Source organism: Heliconius melpomene, chromosome 17 (assembly GCF_056956725.1).
Source record: "Heliconius melpomene rosina isolate 202511_hmr_F chromosome 17, ASM5695672v1, whole genome shotgun sequence".
Lineage (NCBI taxonomy): Eukaryota > Metazoa > Arthropoda > Insecta > Lepidoptera > Nymphalidae > Heliconius > Heliconius melpomene.
This window is the reverse complement of record NC_140405.1, coordinates 8,923,813-8,948,847: the sequence shown is the minus strand read 5'-3', so window position 1 is coordinate 8,948,847 and position 25,035 is coordinate 8,923,813. Positions and strand designations below refer to the sequence as shown.

Sequence of the window (25,035 nt, the reverse complement as noted above, 5' to 3'; positions counted from 1 at the left end):
AGGCGCGGCTAAGGATTATTTGTCCACTTTAAATTAACACGTTAACTTTGAAACATATGTATAAATTAACTATTTTTAGTAGATATAATTTAGAAATTCTATGTATTTGTTGTTTAGCTTCACGCTGTATCACGCACACAGCGGGATAGACAGAAGCAACATGGGAATCTAGTGTTAAGACACTCAGTCCCCTTTGGGATTAAAGGGAAGGGCATTTCCGTTCTCCACTTCCGCCGGTTTCTTGAGGCATCATGTGTTGGGTGGCGGAACTCTCAACGTCACGCGTTACCAGATGATAAATGATAATACATTTTAAAAAATAAATGTAAAACTAAGGTTCATTTCCCCGCTCTGATAGAAAATACGCCGTCAACTTACGCTTCTTGTCTCACCCAGTGTTTTGAACTACTAATGTTGGGCGAAAAACTACATTTTGATTATATTACTCTCATTAGATGACTTTTTATTACTTTTACAACATTTTATGATTTGTAATTATATAAATATTATTATTAATTTATTAATATACCAATTCGCTATGAGCATAGTATAGTATACATATACATATATACTGGTAATTATAACGAAAACACGAGAATCGGTATCGTATAACAGATTTAATAAAAGCTGAATTAAATATCACGCTGTGGTCAAGCAAATTGCACGTTAACTAATTACCCTCATTTTGTTAAACATCAGTTGGACAATATATTGAAACTTTATTTTATATTTAAACTAGTGATAAAATTCAGCTTTGCTTGTCAAGATTATTACTTTTTATGTCAATTTTATAGTTTCACAATATCCAATATATAGCAGGAGCAAAGGTAACCTGGAGAAATCACTCCCCTTCTCAATTTTCGAGACATTGCATATGGCTGAACTCAAAAGTAGCTAGCTCTAGTACGAAAAAGACTTTTGTCTTTTTTTTTACTAGAGCGAGAACATCAAAATTATTGTGTGATGATGATGTCAATAAATAGTTAAATATTAAATTTCCAACAATATTTTGTCAGCGAATTTACTGGAATTATCTTTTATTTTTATTTTTAAGCTTCTCACATATAGCAAGACTAGCGGACGCGCGCAGCTTCGCTTGCGTATTAAGGGGTGAATTCTAATAAATCACGAAACATGTGTTCAATTAAATATTTTTAAGAGTCTAAATTTCAAATTTCATAAAAATAGGTGGCGATTTAAGAATTTTTCCATACAAACTTTCAACCACTATTTCTCCCCTTTAGGGTTAAAATTTTTCAAAACCCCTTCTTAGTGGATGTCCAGATTATGAAAGTAAACATCTGTCCAAATTTCACGTTTCTACGCACAGCGGTTACGGCTGTGCGTGCGTCTTACCTCAGTCAGTGAGGACAAGTCCTTTTATATATATAGATAAACAGAAGGGAACCAAACGTTAAGAAACTTCATCACTACACACATTTTTTTCTCCTTTTCTTGCTGTAAACATTATGAGAAAAAGTCACGCAAGATTTATTTTTAAATATTTAGAATGATCCTATAGCCCGCATGTAGCAGGATAGGCCTAGTGTTGAGACATTCCTCTCTAGATGGTTTCCAGAAGCACTACGTCTTGTTTACCCCGGAACTTTACCCCTCACCACCCATCTCCTTGACTCTAAAATTATTCATTTCAACCATTTAAGTATCTATTATATTATGTTATAACTATTTTTTGAACCAAATTTAATAATAAAGTTTCAAATCGTTGTGAACTATGGAACAAAATTCAATTAACGTGCTTTAGGTCTTAGGGCTTCAAGTTAGTTGGATGGGGTAAATTTGATATTTTCTGTATATTATTACAAACTCAGTTTTAATTAACTTGGTCCGTATAATAAAATCCTTCATCGAAATTTGCTATATAATTTTGTATGAATTTTATTTTAATTGTATGTCTGTTTATGTGTACTTACTTTTTATCTTCTTACCAGAGCGAGGAAAGCTTCATTCAATCACTCGAGTTGGAATCGAACCCACAAACCCTGTGCTTACAGTCAGAACTGAAACAATTATTCCTTTTGCTAATAAACATATTATATTCAAAACTTTTCAACCGAAAGACAACAAAGTAAATTAGTTAAGTTGACGATAAATTAAACCAAAACGTTGCATATGGCCCAATGTTGCAGCATCCTATAATGAGTTGGCAGCTTACGTCATTGGTGGAAGTTAAGACAAATTCTGAACTTTGAAATTATTGTACGAAATCTTCTGAACTCTGAAAACAATGCCATGTAACATATTACAGGCTTAACTGTTTGAGTAATTGAATAGCTTCTCAACTCTCGTATCATTGTTAGTATAGTATATGAATTTTACGTGGTATTTAAGTATTTTTTTCTCTTTTTTTTGGTTCACGATGTATTTATATATTCTTTATTGCACAAAAAAAATAAAAAAATGTACAATAGGCGGGGTTAACGCTAACAAGCATTTTCTACCAGCCAACCTGTCATGTGGGAGAACAAAAAGTGTAGACGTGCAAAAATAAAAAAAAAATTAAAAATAAAATATCAATTTTGAAAATACATACAGATATATAATAAATACAATATAATATATACAAAATTATACAAAATTATAGTATTCTGTTAAAGCAGGGTAGGAAGTGGGAACCTACTGTTCAAACACCCCCCCCATTGCCACTTTCACCCAATTGTTGAGACATTGCGTGTTCAGTAGTGATTTTTTTTTAAATATCTCTCGAGTGGGTATCGAACCTGGTTGTAGGTTCGTTTTCTATCAGATGCTATGCTGCTACATCACGACGTAGTACCAGACCAATTAAGTATGTCAGTATTTAGCTCAGTATTAAAACTCTCCGTTCTCCACTTTCTGCTCAGTTACGTGGTATTGTCTGTTGAGTGGTGGAGCCTAATAATTTCACTATTTTATTGGATTATTATTATATTTTATTGGATATCGTTTACGAATATCTCGTGAGATATGATTTAACAATTTCATGTACATCAAGAAGTATCTATATCACATACAATACATATTTGCAAATATAAATCTTATTAATTATATACATTTAATAATAATAAGTTATTTATTATTATTAAATGTATATTATGTTTATTTAATTCCATTTTAAAAGGAATGACAACATTTATAATTAAAATACTCGTTGCAAAATTAGCTGCATTAGCATTCGCGTTCTCGTTGATACCGCACTGCGATATTAAATACTGTAGTATTGTAACGGAAATTACTTTGGTAATTTTGTTCGGTGAAAAAACATTTCCATTTCAGTTAAGTTAGTTGATACTTTCTTTGTTTTTAAAAACTAACAATAATTAGTAGGTAAAAGTATAAGTAGATTTACTGTTGATTTCGTTTTTCTTTTTATATTTGTTTTTTTTTTCAACTTGCCACACCACCTTGTCCCGCATTGTTTATCGAAGCGGGATAAGGCAAGAAATAAAAATAAATATTATCTTCGAGTGAGGATTGAACCTACAATCATAGCGTTCACAGATAAGATATGTTTATAATTATTTATTGTAAAAATTGAGAAGAAAGGTATTGCTAGTATTTAATTAAAAATCTGTGTGTGTGTGCTGCGTTGAGTCCTGCCACCCAATACGCAATACCTCCAAAATTCGGTCAGGTTCCCTTTGCGTTCCTCTAGGTTCCCTCTGCCTACCCTGTTGTGTGCAGGATACAGCGTGATCCAAAAAAAAACATCCTGTTAAATTGATGTTGAATATAGTGTCTTGATACATATGAATTTAAAACATTTGTATTAAGATGCGTCGCCAAAGATTATAAAACTTATTTGCATACAACATTTTGATAGTTATTATAAGTTAGTAAATAAAAAACATGTTTTATTAGTACAGCTGGTAATTTTTTGATTATATGAAAATAAGTAAATAATATCTTACTTTTATTCTAATAAATCAATAATTAAGAGATTAAAAGTACTATAAGTATATAATTAGTTTTCCTCTTACCCTAAAAACTTAGTTTTTTTCAATAAAAGTTAAGTTAGTTAGTGAAAACCTATTTAGGTTTTCAATTCCATAAATAACCCAACATAACATAACATAACATACAACTTCTTTATTTCATACCAAATTGAAACAACGCAATTGAAAAACAATTTTGTTGAACAAAATGTGAAAAAACGGCCTAACTATATGAAATATTAATAGCGATCTCTCGGAGGCAACCTAATCAAAAGATCTAATGAGAGGAGCGGGTTTGGTACGATATATAAACAAAAAAAAATCCGGAGAGAGTAACAATAAAAAACACTCCACTCTCCTCATTCAAACTTAACAAAACATCTATTCCCTTCACAATCTTTGGCACATTTTAAGCGGTACACTGAAAGCAGTTGGCATCGCGCCCGCGTCGCTCCACCATTACTGGATTCTTTAATATTTTAATATTGTGCATTATACATTGCATTTCTGCGTTCACCGCCAGACCGGGATGGATTTAATACCAGCATCGTTTCATGTTTTATCTTATAAAATATTTTATTTTATTATATTACGCGAAATTGACAAGACGACGCCGTTATAACTTAGTACTAATATATGTAATGTACATGATAAGTGTCACTTCGAATTGTAAGTGGGTAATGTAGTAATAAAGACTGGGTGTTTGTTATATGTTATGGTGGATTTATATGGTTAGTCTTTGTAGTATTTCTGCTTATGTGAAAAGTGGAGAGTGGAGAGTGGAGATGGAAATATGTTACGAAAATTGTGTATGGCAACAAACAAAATAAATATAAATATCTAGATTATATTAAAGAAATACTTTTTTAATTGAAAATCAATGTCAATGATAAATAAATATCTAATAATGGCAACCGAATAACAGTTTACAAAATTACCTAATAAGCTTATAACATACTATTCAAGTTACAGTAAAAATATTCCAAGAACAATTATTCAGAATACTCAGTTATTTTCATGGAAATAGCCAATGTGCAAACCTTTCAATACCATTGATTGAGGCATTTTCACATTCATAATAGTTCCAAATAGATAGCAACAGCCAGCTTCCATTTGCGTCTTTTGTAGCGTTGATTTTGGTGTACAAAGCAAGGCTTAATGCCGATTCTGGTATTCAATTTATGTAAGCCTAATTTGTATGGAATATAATGACATTGTATTGAACATGGTTCGTATTAATCTGTAATACGAGGAAATATAAACATTGTATTTATAAGACACTAGCGGCCCGCTCGCGGTTTCACCCGCGTGAACTATGTTATTATTAATTTCTGTCTCCATGGCTACGTCCTAGAGACGTCTATGCAAAATTTGTTATTTCTAGAATTTGTAGTAACGAAGTTTCATACAAACTTTCGACCCCAAAAACAACCCCTTAGAAGTCGAATATTGCAAATTCCCGTCTTAGCGAGCACCTACGTCCTATAAGTAACTCCTATCCAAAATTTGAGACTCCTAGCACATGTAGTTTCTGAGATTTCGTGATGAGTGAGTGACCTTTCGATTTTATATATATAGATAATCAAATATATTAGAAAGAGTCATTAGTGTTAGTGGAAAAAAGAGTGTCTTAGCATTAGGTTCCCTCTGCCTACCATAATCTGTGCATTGATTAGAGTCATTATTTTGAATGCACTACGTAGTATGCCATTTTTTCCCATTAATAGAAATCCATAAAAAAAACTTAATTCATTGCCACTGGCACTGAAAATTGAAATCGATTCAGTAGTTCAGAAGATATTTGTGTACAAAGAGATAGACAGACAAATATTCAAAAATCTTTAGATAAAATTTAAAATATCGAAATTGTATAATTTTAAACAACTTTTATTTAAAAAATCGGCGTAGTGAAAGCCTTGCTTATTGTTTATTTTCTTTAAATATGTGTTGAATTATTTTATAATAATTAGAAATAATAAAATATAATAATTATTAATCTATTTTCATTTCATACAATATTTTAATCAATATTCTATTCGATATAGTACCTGCCTAATAACGATCTATACCGACATTGAAAGTTCAAGTAATAAAGACAAACACAAAGCCGGCATATGACACGAAAATTCTCTTCGGCTAACAACGAGCCCGCCTACACGATACAACGCTAAGATAAGGCCGCGTATCTACATAATGTGAAACAACATTGCTACAAAAAATATATATAAATAAGCGTATCTGTATTTTTTTGTCTATGATGTTCTACCTTGTATTCCGCATATAGCAGGGTAGACAGAAGATACTTAGACCACTTTCCACCGAATCCTGGAAGCATTGCGTGTTGAGTGGCGAAACTCAAAGCCGCGTATGTACCTAAAGCAATTATATCTTAAATTAATATATTTTTTAATTACTTCTTTGTTATAATTATTAAATATAATCTAATGCTACATTTTGCTTTAAAAAAACTCTACCTACCTAAGAATATAATATAATATTTACTAGAAAATCTTCACCCAGAAATAACCTACAAATAGAAAACTGTATAAACATTATGAACAACCTGCCTTAGTTAACTTTCCAAATAGTTGACGGGTGCACCTAAACCGTATAAGTTAGCTAGTAATTGAAAACTGTCTAACTTGTGCTCGCCACTTGAGAACACTAGGTTTGTTTTAGACATATATTGACTTACACTGCAAGTGGTTCCTTATGATAACGACGCTAATTATATATTCAATAATTGTAAATAATTCCTAAATAACTGTAAACTTGCCTTAAAATTTAAAGTTGGGGCAAGATTCGATTCCCGATCGATTCACCAGTATATTTAATATTTTCTTATCCTCGCTCTGGTGACGAGGCAAAACGCGGCGTTAAGTTGCGCCACTCAATACGCAATGCCTCAGCTAACAAACGAAAACTAAATAATAGACACCTCAGATGCGAGCAATTGTAATATTTGGAAATTAATATCTGAATATTTTATTTTAAATTTATAACAGATATTCCGCATTTCAGAAAGACAGACATATTGACAGGTGAATTAAAAAAAATAAACATTTTTACAAATAGAAATTGGTCTGAAAATTTAAAAAAAAGAACTGACAAGTGCCAGGCTACCTGTCACCGTAACATGGCTTACTGTCTAAATCGTTTAACTCGGCGTGAATAGAAAATCTTTTTAAAAAAATAGCAACAGATAAAGTTTCAGTACATTATATAAAGAAAATATAATATTTGGTGGAAACAAACATCTTTTATGTACTTTTTAAATTTTCTATTTATATATTCTTTAATTTCTATTAATTACAATTTTTATTTCATTTTCACGCTTTTTTTACCTCGTGTAGTAGGGTAAACAATAATATAATATGAAAATATGTCACTTACAGCTTTTCATCACAATTCGAGACATTGCGTGTTAAGTGGTGAAACAGAACGCCGTGCTTTGTCTTGCCCAATAATTTCCCTGAGTTAATACTCGGGACACAAATGAATGGCTGTCAAACCTACAATCATCACGAATGATAATAATGAAACAACTAAATATAAAAAAAATATATAATACAAATAAAAATGTTATTTTTTCGTTTTACATATCTTAAATTGTGTAAAAAATTAATTCAAATTCAAATTATATAATTTTATGAGAAAAATATATATTTTTACAAACATTACAGCAAGTATTTCATAATGCTTACTTAATATATAAACATATCTCTAAAACTTTCTTGGTGATTTATTTTCATTTTAATTTCAATAATTTTATTGTACATTTATATACATACATAATATTTGAGTATACCTCTAACACATACAACTAACAAATAAAAAAATTAACGTAGCGGGATTTGAACCCGCGCCTCTTGGAAACCATCCAAGCGTTCAACTAAGCCATACGTTCTCACCGGGTTACGTCTAAATTGTTATATGCTTAATATAGCTTACAGTTGCCAGCATCTCTGTAGAGAGATTTTAACAAATTTCCGCTACCCATGCTAGCAACAATAAGTTGTACCAAGCATATAAGAATTTAAGAATTTCAAGGACGGATGGGTTCAAGCGGCGCCAGTTCAAATCCTGCTACGTTCAAATTGTTATATATTCTTAAAAAGTATTTTTGTTTCCTAAGTGTGGAATAACACTTTAAAAATGTAAAAAATATACAACTACACTCCTTTGGATGTCATGAAACAATACATACTAAAAGGTATAAAAAAATCTTACATAATTAAGTTTTTATTTTGTAAATGCATTAAAATTGCGTATGTTGAGTGAAATAACCAAAACTGGGATATATCTATATATTATAATTAATACTAATAAGCTAGTATTAACAATAATATTCAAAATATTTGGAAATAAAACGTTTGTTTCTATTATTTCTCATTAATCCTACTCGCCCTCATATGAACTTTATTTGAGAATAATATTAAATTTATAAATAGGCAATAAAAAAATACATTCAAATTGAGCTTTTAAAGCTTATTTATCTAATCGATATCCAAAAATAGAAATTAAATTATATTTAAATTTTCAATAAAAAAATAATAATTTAACTAATATAGATAACTATAGAACATTTACAATTAATTATATTTACACGTTTATTAAAAATAACTATAAACTAGGATGTCATTAGCATTACGTTTCCAATTTACTTTGACTAGTGTGCCGTGATGGTTCACGAGAGTCGTCGGGTTTCGCATTGTCGCTTAGTACTGGTCGTGCTGAAAAAGAAAAAAAACTATTTACTAAGTTAATATATTTATTAGGAAATAGTTAAATAATCAATCAATTATTTTTTTATCTTATACTGATAGTGGATTCGAATTACATTTTCATAGAACTCTTGTCTCTTTTAATTCAAACCTAAATGTGACATCCTGTTCCGCTTCCGCTTAAATTCGATAATAGAGATTTTTTTATTTAATTATTTTTATATCTTTTTATATATAAATAATTAAATAAAAACTATTGAGAAGCATTGCCATAAAGACTATTGAGGATTACATCTCCATCAGAACAAGTAGAACATTGTACATTTTGATGTTGGACCATCTACAGCGCTCGAGAGCCCTGAGAGCGTCTGATTTGGACAACTGACCTAGTAAAAGGAAAAGGCAGCACAATATCGTTCCACCAACCGTTATTGGTTGCCTGGAACTTTACAAAGCACACAAAGTAGGAAATGAAAGTCTGTTAATTCTTTGTTAATTAAACAGATGCTTATATACATGCCTATATTGTTACATTTATAAAATGACGTAAATTACAGATTAAATGGATAACGATAATATAAATGTTTTGCTTAAATGTTAATAAATGCAACGGCATAACAGAAAAATATTTTATTTTTCATCGTCACGCTGTATCCCTCATATAACAGGGTAGAGGGAACCTAGTGTTCAGACACTCGTTTCCCCACTTTCCATCGAATTTTGAGGCATTGCCTTTTCAGTGGTAGAACTCAACGCCGCGTTTTACCATGTTACCAGAGCGAAGAAATGAAAATATAAATAAATAATAATTAACTTCCCGAGCGGGGATCGAACCCAGAACCGCAGCGTTTACATTACACCCTTGTGCCACTAAGGTAATACATAAAGTATATACCAGTAAGCCCATTCACCAGTATATAAGAAGCTGCATCACTATCGCTAACTCCGTGAAAGTTTAAGTATGTTAGAATCTTCTTAAGAGATTTACATATACGTGTTCTAATATATAAACTAAGAGGATTTGGATACTCACCGAACATTCTGAGCAATATCTTCTCTATGCCGTGAAGAGGGGACTCGAATATTATGCACAATAGCATGGCGAGGAAGAATGTCAGTATTATGTGAGATATTGCATTCGCCGCCTGGAAACAAATTAAAGCAGATGTTTAATCTACTTGGTTTGTATAAAAAAATACAATTTAACATTTATAATTCATTTATTTACGAATATTTTTAGAAAGTCTATGCCTTTTTTAGATAGTATGAGTAACTTATAACACGGGATCCGTGTATAGCAGGAGAATCACTTAGAACTTTCTCGGCTTCCATTTTCCATCTCTTTACTGAGGGTCTAATTACCAGAACTAGGAAATAAAAATTATTAATGCCAATTGATCAAGTGTTCCACTATCGTCACGGATTCAGTCAGAATGCATACTGCACATTCATTGCAGTACCTCTCATTAAAATTCTAAATCTCAAAAATACCCTAAAAATATAAAACCCTTTTCAATTTTCATATAAAATATTAGCATAAACTTACCACAGTAAAGAATGTGATATGAAGAGGATGCCTCAACTGCCCCACGTAGTATAACTCGATAACTCCGTTCACCAAATAAGCGCAGAAAGTCAACCGAGCGATGGGCACTAAGAATTTCCAGTTTAATAACTTTCCTAGGAAACCTGCAACAAGTGATCGCTTTTATTTACTTCTATACTATATTATAAATAGAAAAGGTATTCTTTATTTAGTCACTTATTATATTTATTTGTTCCTAGTATTACGCCATTCCGTTCCTCACATTCCATTTCATTTTCAAGATATGGGGTGGCTAAAGTCAACGCTAGGTTTGATCTTCTTACCAGCCCATGGAAATAAAGTATTCAAGAAGAAGAAGGAAGTAAAGAATTCTTTTAAACGAGTAGGAATCAAAGCTACTACCATCACGTTTAAAGTCCGACTACCTATATAATATTATTTATATTTTATATATAAATGTTATTATCAATCTAATTTAATAAAAAAAACATTCGTTAAAATTACAACACGCGCCTGTGCCGATGCCGAAGGCCGTTTCATATGAATATTATATATGAAAGCCTTTTTTAAAGTACTCTATAAAATTGCTTTTTAGTCCTTTATTAAAAAACAATAATACTCATTGCCTTTTTATTCAAAATATGTATTAATTACTATTTCATAATAACTTGTATTGTTTTATTAGCTTTTATTATAATTTTTTTTAGCTTGCGTTTTTATTCCAATTTGTATTTAACGTTGTAGACACAAGATAAAACCAAAAAAATCACACCTTGTGAACTATACCTTAAACCTACAAGCTCACAGTCGCGATATCATTATGCAGTCAGGCCAATTAAAATATTTTTTTAAACCTTTACTTCCGTATTCCGCGTATAGAAGGGTAGACAGAGAAAAGCTAGGGCTAAAACATTCCGTCCCCGACTTCCTGTCGAGTTTTCAAGACATTCCGTGATCAAATGCGTATCTCAACGCCGCGCTTTGTCTTGTTACCAAAGCGAGGAAAGGAAAATGACTCATTCCTTCGAGTAGAAATAAAATTCACAACCGTCGAATTAACATTGTCTTTACAGTGTAAGAACGGATTCGTAGTACGAATTTGTAGTTAAAAATCACCAATTTGAGGTTTAAAACCGCTAATTTCCTGCGTAAAATTGCTAAAAATCTATAAACAGAAACACCGTCCTTTCATTTCATTATACATTCTAAAGCCATCCAATAAGCAAAATGGGACCATTTAGAGCTATGAAATATTACCACCATTTCTTATGCCGCGTTATCCTCTTCCATTTCACCAGATCTAAATGCGCGAAAAACAAATCATAACCGATCGATATTCGTATTGTCTTGAATATAAAATCCCACCTTCCTTTCTGCTTTTATTTCGTATATACTACTAATATATACTGGATATTCTTTGTGGACGCCAAATATTATTGTAATTTTAAACAACTTACCTTTAAACTAAAGTAAAGAAAGATATAACAACTAAAAATTAATTCTTTTCTTCTCTAAAATAAAAGAATATATTAATTTCTTACCCCCATTCCCAGTAGCACAGGCAATAACAAGCCAGCCATTCGCAATACTCCAAGCGAATTTATGTAAGGAAATGTACGCGGCCGCTTCAATAGAGCTGTACTGATACCATTCTTGATAAAATAAACTCACGGAGAACGTGGTCACTGTGCCTAATGTGACACTAGTGATCCACCCAAAAGTCTTAAGAAGATTCGAAAATTCGTAGCTGAAAACAAATAAAAAAGTTACGGAACGGTATTTGGAAATACGGAACCCTATGAGGGTTCCGTATTTCCAAATACAAAACCGTTCAAGTACGGTTTATCTCTACCAAGTTTATCTTCTCTTTTATTTGAATTTATGTTTATAAATGATTGCCTATATCGGGGACGCATTTGATAGGTATTTTTTTATTTACTACGGCTATGTTATTTAAAAAATAATAAAATTCACTCAAAAAGATTGTGAGCAGTCATCCGTCACCTGTCATCCGTCACCCGTCGACTAATCTAGTGTACCCAATAATATATGGGAGCTTTCCCATTCATCAGAAGTTAAAAAAATATATTTTTTTTTTGTTATTTGTTATGTTAATCAATAACTTACTTTTCCTTTTGAATTCGATGTAGTATGTACCCAGTAAGAATACCCATGAAGTACGGTGTCATCTTCATATGTGTTCTTATATATGCTCCAACAAAATAATAATTTGTTGCGAAGTCTGTGAACTCTCTGTAAAACAAAACTTTAGATGATTTCTTATAGAAATATTTTTTTCAAAATCTTATCTAAAAAGTTTCTATCAAATACATATAGATATACCAAAAAAATGCATTATTTAGGCCGCTTGTGGCTGAATGATATCGCACACTTCGCTTTGTAGTGGTTGTGGGTTTGATTCCCACTTGCAGAGATTCCTGTTTCGGATCTAAAATAGACAAAATATAGGGAACAGAGTAATTAATCACTTACTTTTTAGGAGACAAGTAGATAAAAAAATATTCTGACTTACAATTGGTATAAAATGATTCCAAATAAAAACTAATAAATTTAAAAATGGCTCAAACATTTAATCTAGACATCCATTTCAATTTCATAAGTAATGAAACTATAATGAAAGTTTCTTTCAACTCCTAAGCCCCCAGTAATATAAAATATACAGAGGGGTTGTAACACCCCTCTTACATAAGAACTAAGGAAAAGAAAACACAATAATAAAACTTACTTTGCATAAAACAGCAACGTTGGATCCAATTTCTCTTTATACGTAATGACAGACGGAACGGCGAGAGATATGATAGTAGCGATAGCGGCTACTATGGGGCCCAACCGCCTGAAGTGCCACAGACAGTAAATAAAGATGGGAGCTATAAAGAATAATTGAGTATCCACTGCTAAATACCACGACTGGAACATACACTGTGGAGAAAAATAATTTTTTAAGTACTTGTATACTTTAAATGTTATGTATATTTGTTTTTATTCCGGGAGGTCGTCGTGATGCAGGGGCCCAAGCGTGCGATTGTGGGCTCGATTCCCCACTAGGAGAAATGAAATACTTAATATTATAATTTTCTCTCTCTGGTAACGAGCGAGGCGATGAGTTCCGCCACTTAACTTGCAATGACTTGAGAATTCGACGAAAAGTGGGAAACGGAAATGGTCTTAAGGGAAAGGAGTGTTTTAACAGTAGGTTCCCAGGTTTCTTTTGCCTACCTTGCTATGTGCGGGATAGAAATGTAAAATGTGAAAAAGTAATAAATAAAACAGATTTACATTAATGAAAAATAACCAGATGATTAATGTATCCATATTACAAATATTACAAAGCTATAATATTTCAAAGCAAAGAAATAAAAAGTACGACCGATACAATTTTTATAAAAACTTTAAAGTTACTTTTACTTTTAAGCCATTTTAATTTTAAAGCATAAACTCATAAATAAAAAATATAATATATTACTCACCAACTTATCTGTACCAAAATAGTTGTTGACATATAATATATTAGCCCACCACATATCTTTACATCTCTCTTGTTCCAACTGCAACTTGCCTTCCCATAGAGGCCCCTCCCCAATCTTAGGTAACCATGTCATATAGAATAGTATCACGACGAAATATGCTGGAGTTACTCTGAAAAGAATAAACAATATAATATATTTTATCATATCTTAGTATAGAATAGAGTTGGTGGTGCAGAGGCACAAGGGTACGCTGGTGGACCCAGGGTCTTGCTGACTGTAAACGCGAGGCAATGAATTATTTAAAATGTTCATTTCCATTTATTTAAAATTGTCAAAACTGGGTTTCCGTAAAACTGGATTTCCTCAGCCCACCATATTATGAGAGTAAAACGCGAAGCTATTTTTTTTTAATATTTCGTACTACAGAAATAGCTTGTACAATATGCTAATTTTCAAGATCTAATTAAATTAAGTGCGGCATTTCATTCTCTCGTTTACTGCTTATCCTAGAAAAAATAAAAATGAAAGATACGCGAATATGGACGTACCAACGCAAGTGATAGTAAATGTTAACACCGGTTATTAGAGCAATGTTAATTGGACCGACCAGCAGTGGTCGGTTTCCAGAAGGCGCGGGTTCGAGTCCCGCTACGTTTAAATTTTTATACGTAGAGAACGTATTAAGTATCCTTCTTTCGTTATAAAAAATGTTAAAAATAACTAAAAGTTGATTTCAAAAATATATCAATAACATATATTAATAATATACATTGTTTATTTGATGAAGTAGTCCAATACGATGCCTCGCTATCACGCTCCATTCCACTACTACATAACTAACACAATAAAACTACTGATGAGATTGCAATGCAATAAACAGTTTCGATAAAATAAACTAGCTGTTTGCGATGCGACCTAATTGTGAATCTCGACATAGGAGAATAATAATTGGAGAATAATAGAAGAGTATACAGAAGGTACCTAGCCTGCTTGCTTTCGCTGGAGTGGGAATCGAACCCACATTTGCATTAACATTTTTAATTAACTATTCCGCTATTAATTCCTATCCAGTGACACCCAAAACAAACTGCTAGAAAACAAATTTTTAAGCCTATAATAATGTATATCTATTTTCAGCTTAACGCTTTCAGAGTTCGTACCTCAAAAGGAAAAAACGGACCCTTTATAAGACAATTCCATTGTCCGTCTGTCAAACCCCTTTATATCAAGATCGCGTGAAAGTATACTCATGATTGAAGTGATGTCTCACTTCGCCAAACAATCTCCGTTTAATATCAAAAAGTAAAGCCAACAAAATTACTATTGAAAATTGGCCTCATTTTTCAAATAAATAAAAGATATGACGAGGCGTGGGTTATTGCTATTTCCTCTTTTTGGAAAAAATATTAAAATTTAATTTCACTCAGCCAAGTCAAAGTTACAATTTAATATTCTCTTACCTTTGATTGATAATTTTTATATTAAGCAATATATTTTATATTTTCTTTACATAAACAATTTTAGTATTTTAATGTCTCACCTACATACAAATTCAAAAATCAAGTTTCTTTATATAACATTTTCTTTAGCTTTATATTGTACCTCAAATAAAGTAAGGTAAGCATAGTGATAAGACACTACGTTTTACCAGGTATAGCAATAACTAGGTGTCCTCTGTCTATCATACTATTCAGGGAAAAGCGTACCGAACAAATAAGATCCGCTATCTTTATAGGGAAAACTTATTACCGGACCCATAAATATTTTGATTTTTATTATTATTTCTATTTGCTGTAGAGCAAATATAGGAAAAAGTTGTTTTTCCTATTCCCAGTTGTAGCTATTTACTGTTTTTTAATAAATATTGTTTTTTGTAAGTAATATTTTACTCTTGGGAGTTTTCGTCCAAACAATGACTATGAAATTATCTTCTTGAAATTATACTGTTTATTATATTTATTATCTGTGGACAGACGTATTGCATACAATTAGCACCCTATTCGTGGTGCAGCTACTGACTTTAAAGGCGAGGATTGTGGGTTTGACTCTAATTCGGGGAATGAATTATTTCTCACTTCTTCACGAGAACTTGTCTTCATTTCTACTTCATTTGTCCACAAGAACTACTCTAACAACATTCCCTCGATTGGGAATCGAATCTACAACGCCACGATGACCTCCTTCCCCCTCGTCCTTAGTTTTATAATAATTTATAAATATCAGTATATAATTAACCTTAATGAACGACCCTTAAGACGTCGTACGGTATCAAAACAAGTATTTAACGTGTACAAACTGCTATTAAACTGTCAATCGCACGCAATCTAATTATGTTACGAAGCCCTACAATATTGATTTACACTAACCTCTATACGAAAATACCAAAGGAGTAGAAATGACCCTTAGCTATTTTATTTTGTACTAGTGACCCTCTTGCGGCTTCGCCCGCTTTAACTGCTGGATTATTCATATAATGTATGTTTGCAAAGCACTTAAGATAATGTGAAAATTAATTAAACCCTAATGCAACCCGCATTAGTAGTTTCAATAAGGATTTTCCAATTGTTTTATACAGCAAGGATTTTTTAGTAGTTACCGTAACTTTAGATCTGTGCTACTAATCTTTTCAAGTACTTATTAAAATATATTTAAATGACTATTTTTAGACGGAAGAAATTATAAACAAAAACCTACCTACTAATAACTACTACAAAAAATATGAAACCAAATACATCGCGCTGAAATAATACATTTAACTCCAATTATCCAATACGTGCAAACGCATCTAAATCTTCGTTGCCATAGAGTCAGGCGGTTTTCGAGCTTGTGGTTAATGCTGAAGAGGGTATTCTGTCCCTGATGAAAAGCAAGCACTACATGGCTGCCTGTGAGGAAAATTAAAAAGAATGCATCGGCTGGTAATCGAACACGGGCCCGCGTGGCAGGTGAGCATTCTACCACTGAACCACCGATGCGTGTAAGGCAAGCGGGCGCGGCGGACGCATGGCGAGTGGCGAGCCGTTTCGCAGCAAGGATTTTTTGATATTATAACAACTTCTAAAGTACTTATTAAAATGAAAAACAGTAAAAGACAGTTTTGATCTACATTAAATGACCAACGTAACTAATATACTTATTTATATGCTGAGAGTAAGGGATAAGTGAAACTTGAGTAACATACAGCTGATGTGTCAACGGCGAGATGTGTCAACAATTAAATACGTTTTTCTCTAAAACTATTCGCTTAATTTCGAAATAGTGTAAAAAGCAAATTTTATCTTCGTTTAACGTAGAAAATTAATAAAGTATTTTAAAGGATAAGGATTAATACCATTATGGAAAAATATGACTCACAATAAAAAATATATTGAAATTATTATTTTTAGACAGAAAAATTATCACTACACGTTATTCTTGAAAGATACGAATATGCCGTCGCGGACTTTTTTGTAGATCTTATTAAGAGGAACAACACTCCAGTACATTATTTTCATGTAGTACTTACCATTAAAGCAGCGCATGCGCGAAAGTGTCTCAACGGGTAGAACTTTAAACACATTTATCGTATTTATGTTAATTTACATAAGAATGTACAAATAATAAACTATATATAAACCTTCCCTGAGAAATACTCGACCTAATGGTGAAAACTGCATCAAAATCCGTTGGGTGGTTTAGAAGAAGAAGAGTTAGAAACAACAGACAGACACGAAAAGCGACTTTGTTTTATAAGATATAGGATATCTGATGTTAATATGCTACTATTATATTTTTTTTATTAAAAATATAAGAAAGAAAATCATATAGAATATATATTTTTAATTACCATGGTTTGCGTGGACCATCCATAAGATTCTCTATATTTTCTTTATATTCTTTATATTTATTCGCCGAAAATGGGGAACAGAGTGTCTTAACAATAGGTTCCCTCTGCATACCCTGATGTGTGCGGGATACAGCGTGAAGATGATTATTTGATTTATTTATATCTTCTTTATGTATAACGCATTTTGCAAATATCTAAGTGTATTCGGTTTTCCTTCATTTTATGTAGCGTGTGTTACATTTATTTTGTTAATTTAATACATTATTTAAGCATTTTATTATAATAAATTATTAGCATTCACTCTTTATTTATATAAAATACATAAAAAAAAGCTTTACCCCAATAAATACACCTGTCACCAAAAAACAATCACCAATACAAAAAAAATAAAACAAAATTTCAAAGCATTCAAGCAAAGTCAAAACACCTCACCTAATATAGCGGAAAACCAATATTGGCAGTACGTTGAGACGCCCTCTTCGTTTGTCCAGTTCAATAAGCAAGAGTCGGCTGAAGAGAAATGCACTCAGGAATAGAAAAGTATCCACTAGGAGAGTATTGTTCAACATGAACGCGTTGGCCGGGTCACGGATGAGCTGGAATCACAGTGGGAATAATAAAAAAATGATTTTTCAAAGTTTACTTTGTTGTGGGTACATACATTTATATTTCTACTGAGCGACGGATGGTTCGATTCCTACTGGGGGAATACATATTTTTATTTCCGTAGTGCTAGTAACGATAACAGCGGTGGCGTTGAGTTTCCTCACCCATCAACACTCAATGTCTCGAAAAATTGAAAGCGGGGAACAGAGTGTCTTAACACTATAATCCCGCTGCCTACTGTGCTGTACGTGGGATAGTGATATAGGATAAAAGCATAACTTTAAATACTCATAAAAGAGTTATAAAAAAAGTATTATTTTTTAAGTAATTGTATTAATTAGAAATATGTGGTTGTTAGATTTTTTTCTTTAAATTTCACTTGTTTTCTTATTGTTTGGTGAACTTTCTTTTGTTATGTATTTGTGGTTAATTTATTAGGAGAAGTATAAATAATATGAAAGCAAAGCATTTCTTTATTAGAATTCTATTTGGCACGATGGTTGTAAATTCAAACGTCGCTTAAAAATGTTTAACACCGCAAAAACAGTCAAGATTTTTATTTATTGTAAAAAATAAATATAAATCTCCACCCATTAAGCCTGACTGCGTTACCTTCCCTAACATATGTTTAGCATTTGTGATAATAATTACATCTTACCCGATCCCAGGCTTCAGCATCCATCACTGGACCGCTACCAATGAACAGGCAGGCATGGCCGCCGATAATGAAAATCATAGCTAGTGCTTTTATACCGTTCACACATTCCAAGCCCAAACTATTATTTTGTTTCGTCGATAATATTTTCTTAGTATTATTTATTAATGAGAAACATATAATCAAATTATGTACGACATTGTCCTTCCTTTTACTGGAACACATCGAATATATTTCGTAACCAGTCGTGAATAGCAGGAGTATTCCGAAAAATAAGATGATACCTCTGAAATTATAAAAAAAAATGTTTTAAAAATGGGCTTAAATTGAAATAAGTAAGTATTAATAAATCAATTTTAACATATGTATTGGTAACTATCGTTATTGTAATAAAAATCATAATATAATTAACACAATTGTTTAAATAACAAAAAAATCGTTTAAAAAAAAAAAAATAATTTTAGTAAGTTTTTAAATAATTATATATAATAAAATATAAGAAAATATTTAAATTACATGTATGTAGATACGAGTATGTCATATTGACTACAACTGTTTAAGATTCGAATCCAACTTACTTAAAAAAACTTATTTTTTTTGTAATTACTTACAAGAAAGCTATATCGAGTTTGTTAACGGTGATAGGTTTCCTAGTATAACAGTCCCTTTCAGTGACCACGACGCCGGTAGAGTTGCCCACCGTATGGGACAGCACGTCGCTCACGAACCCGGCGACGGCGCCCGCATCGCACGCGCTCGGCACGCACACCGCCCAACGCAGTGTTTCACCGCGTCCTGTTCTTATCTGGAAATAAATATTTATATATTTTAGCTCATGCTGTATCCCATACAGCACAGGGAAGGCAGAGGGAACCTGATAACCTAGTATTGAGACATTCCATTAAGATATATCTTATACCCAGTTTCCGCTAAATTCTGAAAAATTACATGTTGAGTGGACCTTGACGCCACGTTTTCCAAGTTACCAAGCCGAAGAAATGAAAATATTCAATATTTCATTATCACGAGTGGGACTCAAACCCACACGTCGCGCTTACAATAACACGCCTGTACCACTGCGTCACTGACGACACAATAATTAAATACTTTTTTATATTATTACTAAAATGACAAACTACAATTTTATGTTCCTAATTTACATATTTTCATAATAAAATATAACATAACACAGCTCGGTCATATTAAATTGGCAACAACTTCCTACTACCAAATGTAGTGTAATAATATTTGACAAATAGGATCAGGAAGCGAATAGAGGCAAATTATTATAATCAATGTAGGTACGTTTGTATATTATATTATTTTCCATATCGATTTAAAATTTTAATAGTAAAATTAAGCAAAATATCTATATGTTATTAATAAGTTAATACTGAGAAATGAATCCAGCCGAGGCCAGTCGTGGTGCAAAGTGTGATTGTAAGCACGACTGCTTGTGGGTTCGATCCACACTCGAGGATATGACATAGTTATCTAAATTTATATTTTCATTTCTACGCTCTGTGTCAAGGCAAAGCTTGGCCATGAATTCCGCCACTCAAGAGGCAATGCTTCCGGACTCCGGCAAAAAAGGGGGAATGGAGTAGGTTAACACTAGGTTCCCTCTGCCTACCATGATGTGTACGGGATACAGGGTGAAGCAGATTTTTTATTCGCCACTCAGTAACTGTTTTAATAATTGGGCGTTTTAATCTTAAGCTACTTACGATTTATTTAGTACTTAACTCAATATAGGAGTTACCATGTGAAATAAATATAGAATGATAATAATAATTTCACATATTAATAAAAAAATCAATAATTTATTGAATCAAAACAACTGAACGAATTCTAATAAAGAAATGCTTTGCTTTCATATTATTTATACTTCTCCTAATAAATTAACCACAAATACATAATATAAGAATGTTCACCAAACAATAAGAAAACAAGTGAAATTTAAAGAAAATGTAACAACCACATATTTCTCAAAGAAGCCAACCAGTAATTGTACGAATACAGCGAACCTTTTGAAATGTGCAGTACATTTCTCGTTTGTAAAACAGTAGTTTTTTTCAAAGGAAGCTGACTCGGAACCTCAAGTAACACTACAAAGGCCAAGCTTTGTGTCCATCCAGCTTATTATGTGGAAAACAACGTATGACCCATTTGTCCCAGTTCCTGTGACCGAGTGGCGTTTATGAGCCGTTCTACAACTAATGGACGTTAAGAGACCAACTTGAAAATTCTAGTGTTTCAAATTGCACTTACCTACCAGTTTAAAATGTCCACCTGTAATATGGCACCAGGCTTAAATTGTGTTGAATAGATTTTTATATTTTTTATTATTTACTATTTATCCCGCATTTGATTATAGTGTAGGCAGAAAGAGCCTAGTGTTAAGACACTCTGTTCACCGTTTTCTGGCTGATATTGAGACATTGCTTCTTAATTAATGGAACTTAACGCCGCTCTTAGCTCACCATAGCGAGAAAATATTCGTTCAACCGAATGGGCATCGAATCTACAAATCATAGCGTTTACAAAACGAATTTTTACTACTGTGCCACAATGGCCTCAATATTTTAAACCATATTTATGAAATACTAGTGGACCCGGACGCGGCTACGCCCGCTTGAACTAAACGAATATTTATTAAATATATTTATGAAATTATTTTCAGTTTTCAATAGAGAGATGCGTTAAGCAAGCTTATTTTGGGTGACGTTTTCTAACAACAAACTTTGCAAATCGTTGCTTAGCAACGACGGTTGTTATTAACATGGCGGAATAAATTGCATGTCAAATTAATAAGTATTTTAATATATTGGTATATATCAAAAATATTACAAATATGAGAAAAAAAGTATCCTATGTTCATCCCGAGACCCTCCAGTATCTCTATATGAGTATTTTATCATAATTGAATTAGCGGTTTGGGCCTGATTGCGTAAAAGACAGACAGCGTTACTTTCGAATTTATAATATAGGTATGGATAGTATATTTATAAAATTTGCATAATTTATACAAAAAGAAGCTTAAATTATCAATTATCATATATGTAATCAAAAACCTAAAAGACGTCCCTAGTTTTTAGATTCACAATTCCTTTCATTTAATACAACGATGACCTGATTTCCTTTGAAGGATATTAACCACAAGCAGTTTTCCTGTAACATTTAAAAGCCAGTATTACACATTACTTAGAAACGTTAATTAAATAGAAATTAAAATACATTATTTAAACTTGCCTTTTAGTTATAGTTAAGTTAAATATTATTTGAATGTGACTATAAATATGTGTAATTTACTTAATAATATTTTCTTAGTCAACTTGAATAAATATCAAAATGTATACCTTTGTAACACAAAATAAATAAATACATATCCAAGTTTATTTACTGCAATAAAATATAATAACATCGTTCGCAATGTGAGAATAAATATAAAGACTGCGTATATAAAGAGCGCGAATTCAGTTCCAACTCAGAGTAAAATTTTTATACTTTTTATAATTTAAAAATTATTCATATTTTACCAGTCGGAAGCCGTCGTAGTGCGATTGTAAACGCGTCAGTTGTGGATTCGATTACCTCTCAACGGAATGAAATATTTAATATTTTCATTTCTTCCTTGCGTTAACGTTAAGGTTTTTTTTATATTACTAGTTTATATATTACTGTAGTTACATTTTTTTTATAACCTAAATATAATCTTTATACAACTACAATAGAAATTGAAGGGTTAGAATGGGTCTAAATCTTTTACAAATTCTCTAGAAGATTTTTTTAAATTTATTAAAACTTATCATTTCCCTGGTCTTGTTAAGTCAGACATAGTTTTGGTCCGTATTTACGAGTATAATTCAGAACGATATCTTTATATTAGCTAAAACTAAAGAGGCAGGGAGGACCTATTCACTAAGTGATGACTACAGAAGATAAAAAGATCGATGAATAAAAAAAAATAAAACAACCCTATTTTAATATTAAATTCGCCCACGAACCAACAAGCACCGAAGCACACAGCCTATCATGTTTTTTAACCTTTTAAGTATCATAAAATTTATTTAATAATCCAATACAATCCCGTATAATCCACAGAAGATTTGGAAGCTTCCAGAGAGCTTTTTTATTTGATACCGTTTTCCTCAACAAAAAGTTATTGTATTAACATACTAACAGTTCCTTATCACGGTATTATTGTAGTAAAAAGTAATACATAAATAATAAATAGTTTTAGCCATTTAAATAAACTGAAAAAAAAAAACTAAATAAAATCTATAGAAATTTATTATATATCGAATATATAAATATGTCATAATTGAAATCAAACCTACGACCTTTCAGTTTCGTTCGTGGGAATTAATCACTACCCCGGTATGGTTGTTTTGCGCCACTAATTCAAAATGATACGTGCGATCCGGAGAATGGTAACACTAACTACAATCTGGCAACCCTACTACATAAGTGATATAGGCTACAAAACACAGTAAACTTTTACTATTAGGTTCTCCATAGAGAATTACTTTAAGATTATAAATAATCTTTGTTTATTTATGCTAAATGTTTCTATTGATACCTCAGAGAAAAATTATATATGTCGGTAGGTACCAACATTAAATTCAAAATGATAATAAAGAATGAATAATTATTATATCATCAAGAAACTATCGACGCCGTTATGTCGCAGTTAAAAATATGAAATAGTTATATGTAATAATATAATTGGTTAAATAATAATACGTATAAGCTTAGAATTATAATTAAAGTTGGTACTGAAGTGGTTTATTTAAAATGTGTAGCAAAATAACACTTTAGTTACCCAGTTGTATAACAATATACAACGGTGTGAGTGAATGAATGATTTGTTTTCTACGTCAGATATGGGATAGAGGATCCCACACATAGTAGGGTCTGCAGGGGGAACCTAGTGTTAAAACACTCCGTTCACCACTTTACGCCAAATTTTTCAAATCATTTTCATTACATGTTGAGTGGCGGAACTCAATGCTGAGCTTTCGCTATGCTGCCAGAGCGAAGAAATGGAAATATTAATAAATAATAATTCATTCCCTCGAATGGGGATCGAATCCACAACTATCGCGAAACATAACATTGGATGCTTTTTTTTTATATTTTGCTCTGGGAAAAGAGAGATAACAATGATAAATTTCCATAATTTTGTCCAAAATAAGAAAAACAAATCAGACTCTCATCTATTCAATTATTCAACTCATTATAATAATAAGAAGTTAAAAAAACCTATATATGTCTATAATTCCAATATAGATCTTAGAATTCTAATGTTGTCCCACCTATACCGGTACGCGCGTCAACCTTCCACATTTCCGGTATTTATTTCTAGAACATTATTCACATGCCGTACGGAATAACAAAGTTTATTGATCTTTTATAATTATATGAGGTTTTTTTATTGGATTTTAGGTTATAATAGATCAATATTGATGTATAGATACTCTATAGAGTATATAGATACTCTGTTATCTGAACACAAGGCTATTAAGAGACGTCGGCTTTGTCTGAAGTCCAGTAGTCTAACTCGATATAATAATTATATGTTTAAATTTCTCAATTTGAAATAAACAACTAAGACTTTATTACTGGAGATACAAAAAAACATATTTTTTTGTTTTAAAAATTATCATCACATTAAATTAAAGTTAAAATATAACGTTGAACTTGCAATTTACTTATTATTATTAAATATAAGAGGGTTTTTTTTAATAAATACTTTATTATGTGCTGTGCATCTTTAAAATTAATTCATAAGAAGCTTTATGTACTTAATATACCTACCCTTATATCATTAATTATTGTTCATTATATTTATTAAAAATATTTTATCACAGATTAGAATTTTTATTTGCAGAATTTTATGCTATCAGCATAAAATAAAATTATTTTCTCACCTTCTTTGATTCATCGTTATGCTTCCACTTGATAGTAGCTAAGCAGTACTGGCCTTCGACAGTGATGCCATCTCCTGGCTCCTTTATTCCCACGCACTCGTCGAAGTTTCCCATATGATAGGAAGACCCGAAGAGCAGTCCTTGTGGAGATTTTGCTGAGGCATCAAACACTGTAATAATAAGTAAAATTTATATAATTAAATTGAAATTAATTACATTTGAATATGTTTTCAATAATAATTGAAAACAAACAAGATATTGGTTATAACATTGAACATAGGGTTGCTTATTTGTAATTTGATCAATTTCCGAAAATAGGTTG

At 31.7% G+C, this 25,035-nt stretch overlaps 1 protein-coding gene across 1 annotated transcript in view; it reads right to left on the bottom strand.

Moving 5' to 3' along the window:
* Window positions 1-7,488: 7,488 nt before the first annotated feature.
* Window positions 7,489-25,035, bottom strand: part of LOC146530179 (nose resistant to fluoxetine protein 6-like) — a 64,819-nt gene continuing 47,272 nt past the window's right edge. The window contains exons 2-12 of the mRNA XM_085200779.1: window positions 24,714-24,883; window positions 19,392-19,585; window positions 18,784-19,066; window positions 17,952-18,115; window positions 13,694-13,862; window positions 12,952-13,145; window positions 12,333-12,458; window positions 11,747-11,952; window positions 10,206-10,348; window positions 9,693-9,804; window positions 7,489-8,668 (exon numbers count right to left, since the gene is read on the bottom strand). Of these exons, the coding sequence (XP_085056905.1) occupies window positions 8,583-8,668; window positions 9,693-9,804; window positions 10,206-10,348; window positions 11,747-11,952; window positions 12,333-12,458; window positions 12,952-13,145; window positions 13,694-13,862; window positions 17,952-18,115; window positions 18,784-19,066; window positions 19,392-19,585; window positions 24,714-24,883 (1,847 nt within the window). The 3' untranslated portion in view covers window positions 7,489-8,582. The remainder of the gene's footprint in view (window positions 8,669-9,692; window positions 9,805-10,205; window positions 10,349-11,746; window positions 11,953-12,332; window positions 12,459-12,951; window positions 13,146-13,693; window positions 13,863-17,951; window positions 18,116-18,783; window positions 19,067-19,391; window positions 19,586-24,713; window positions 24,884-25,035) is intronic.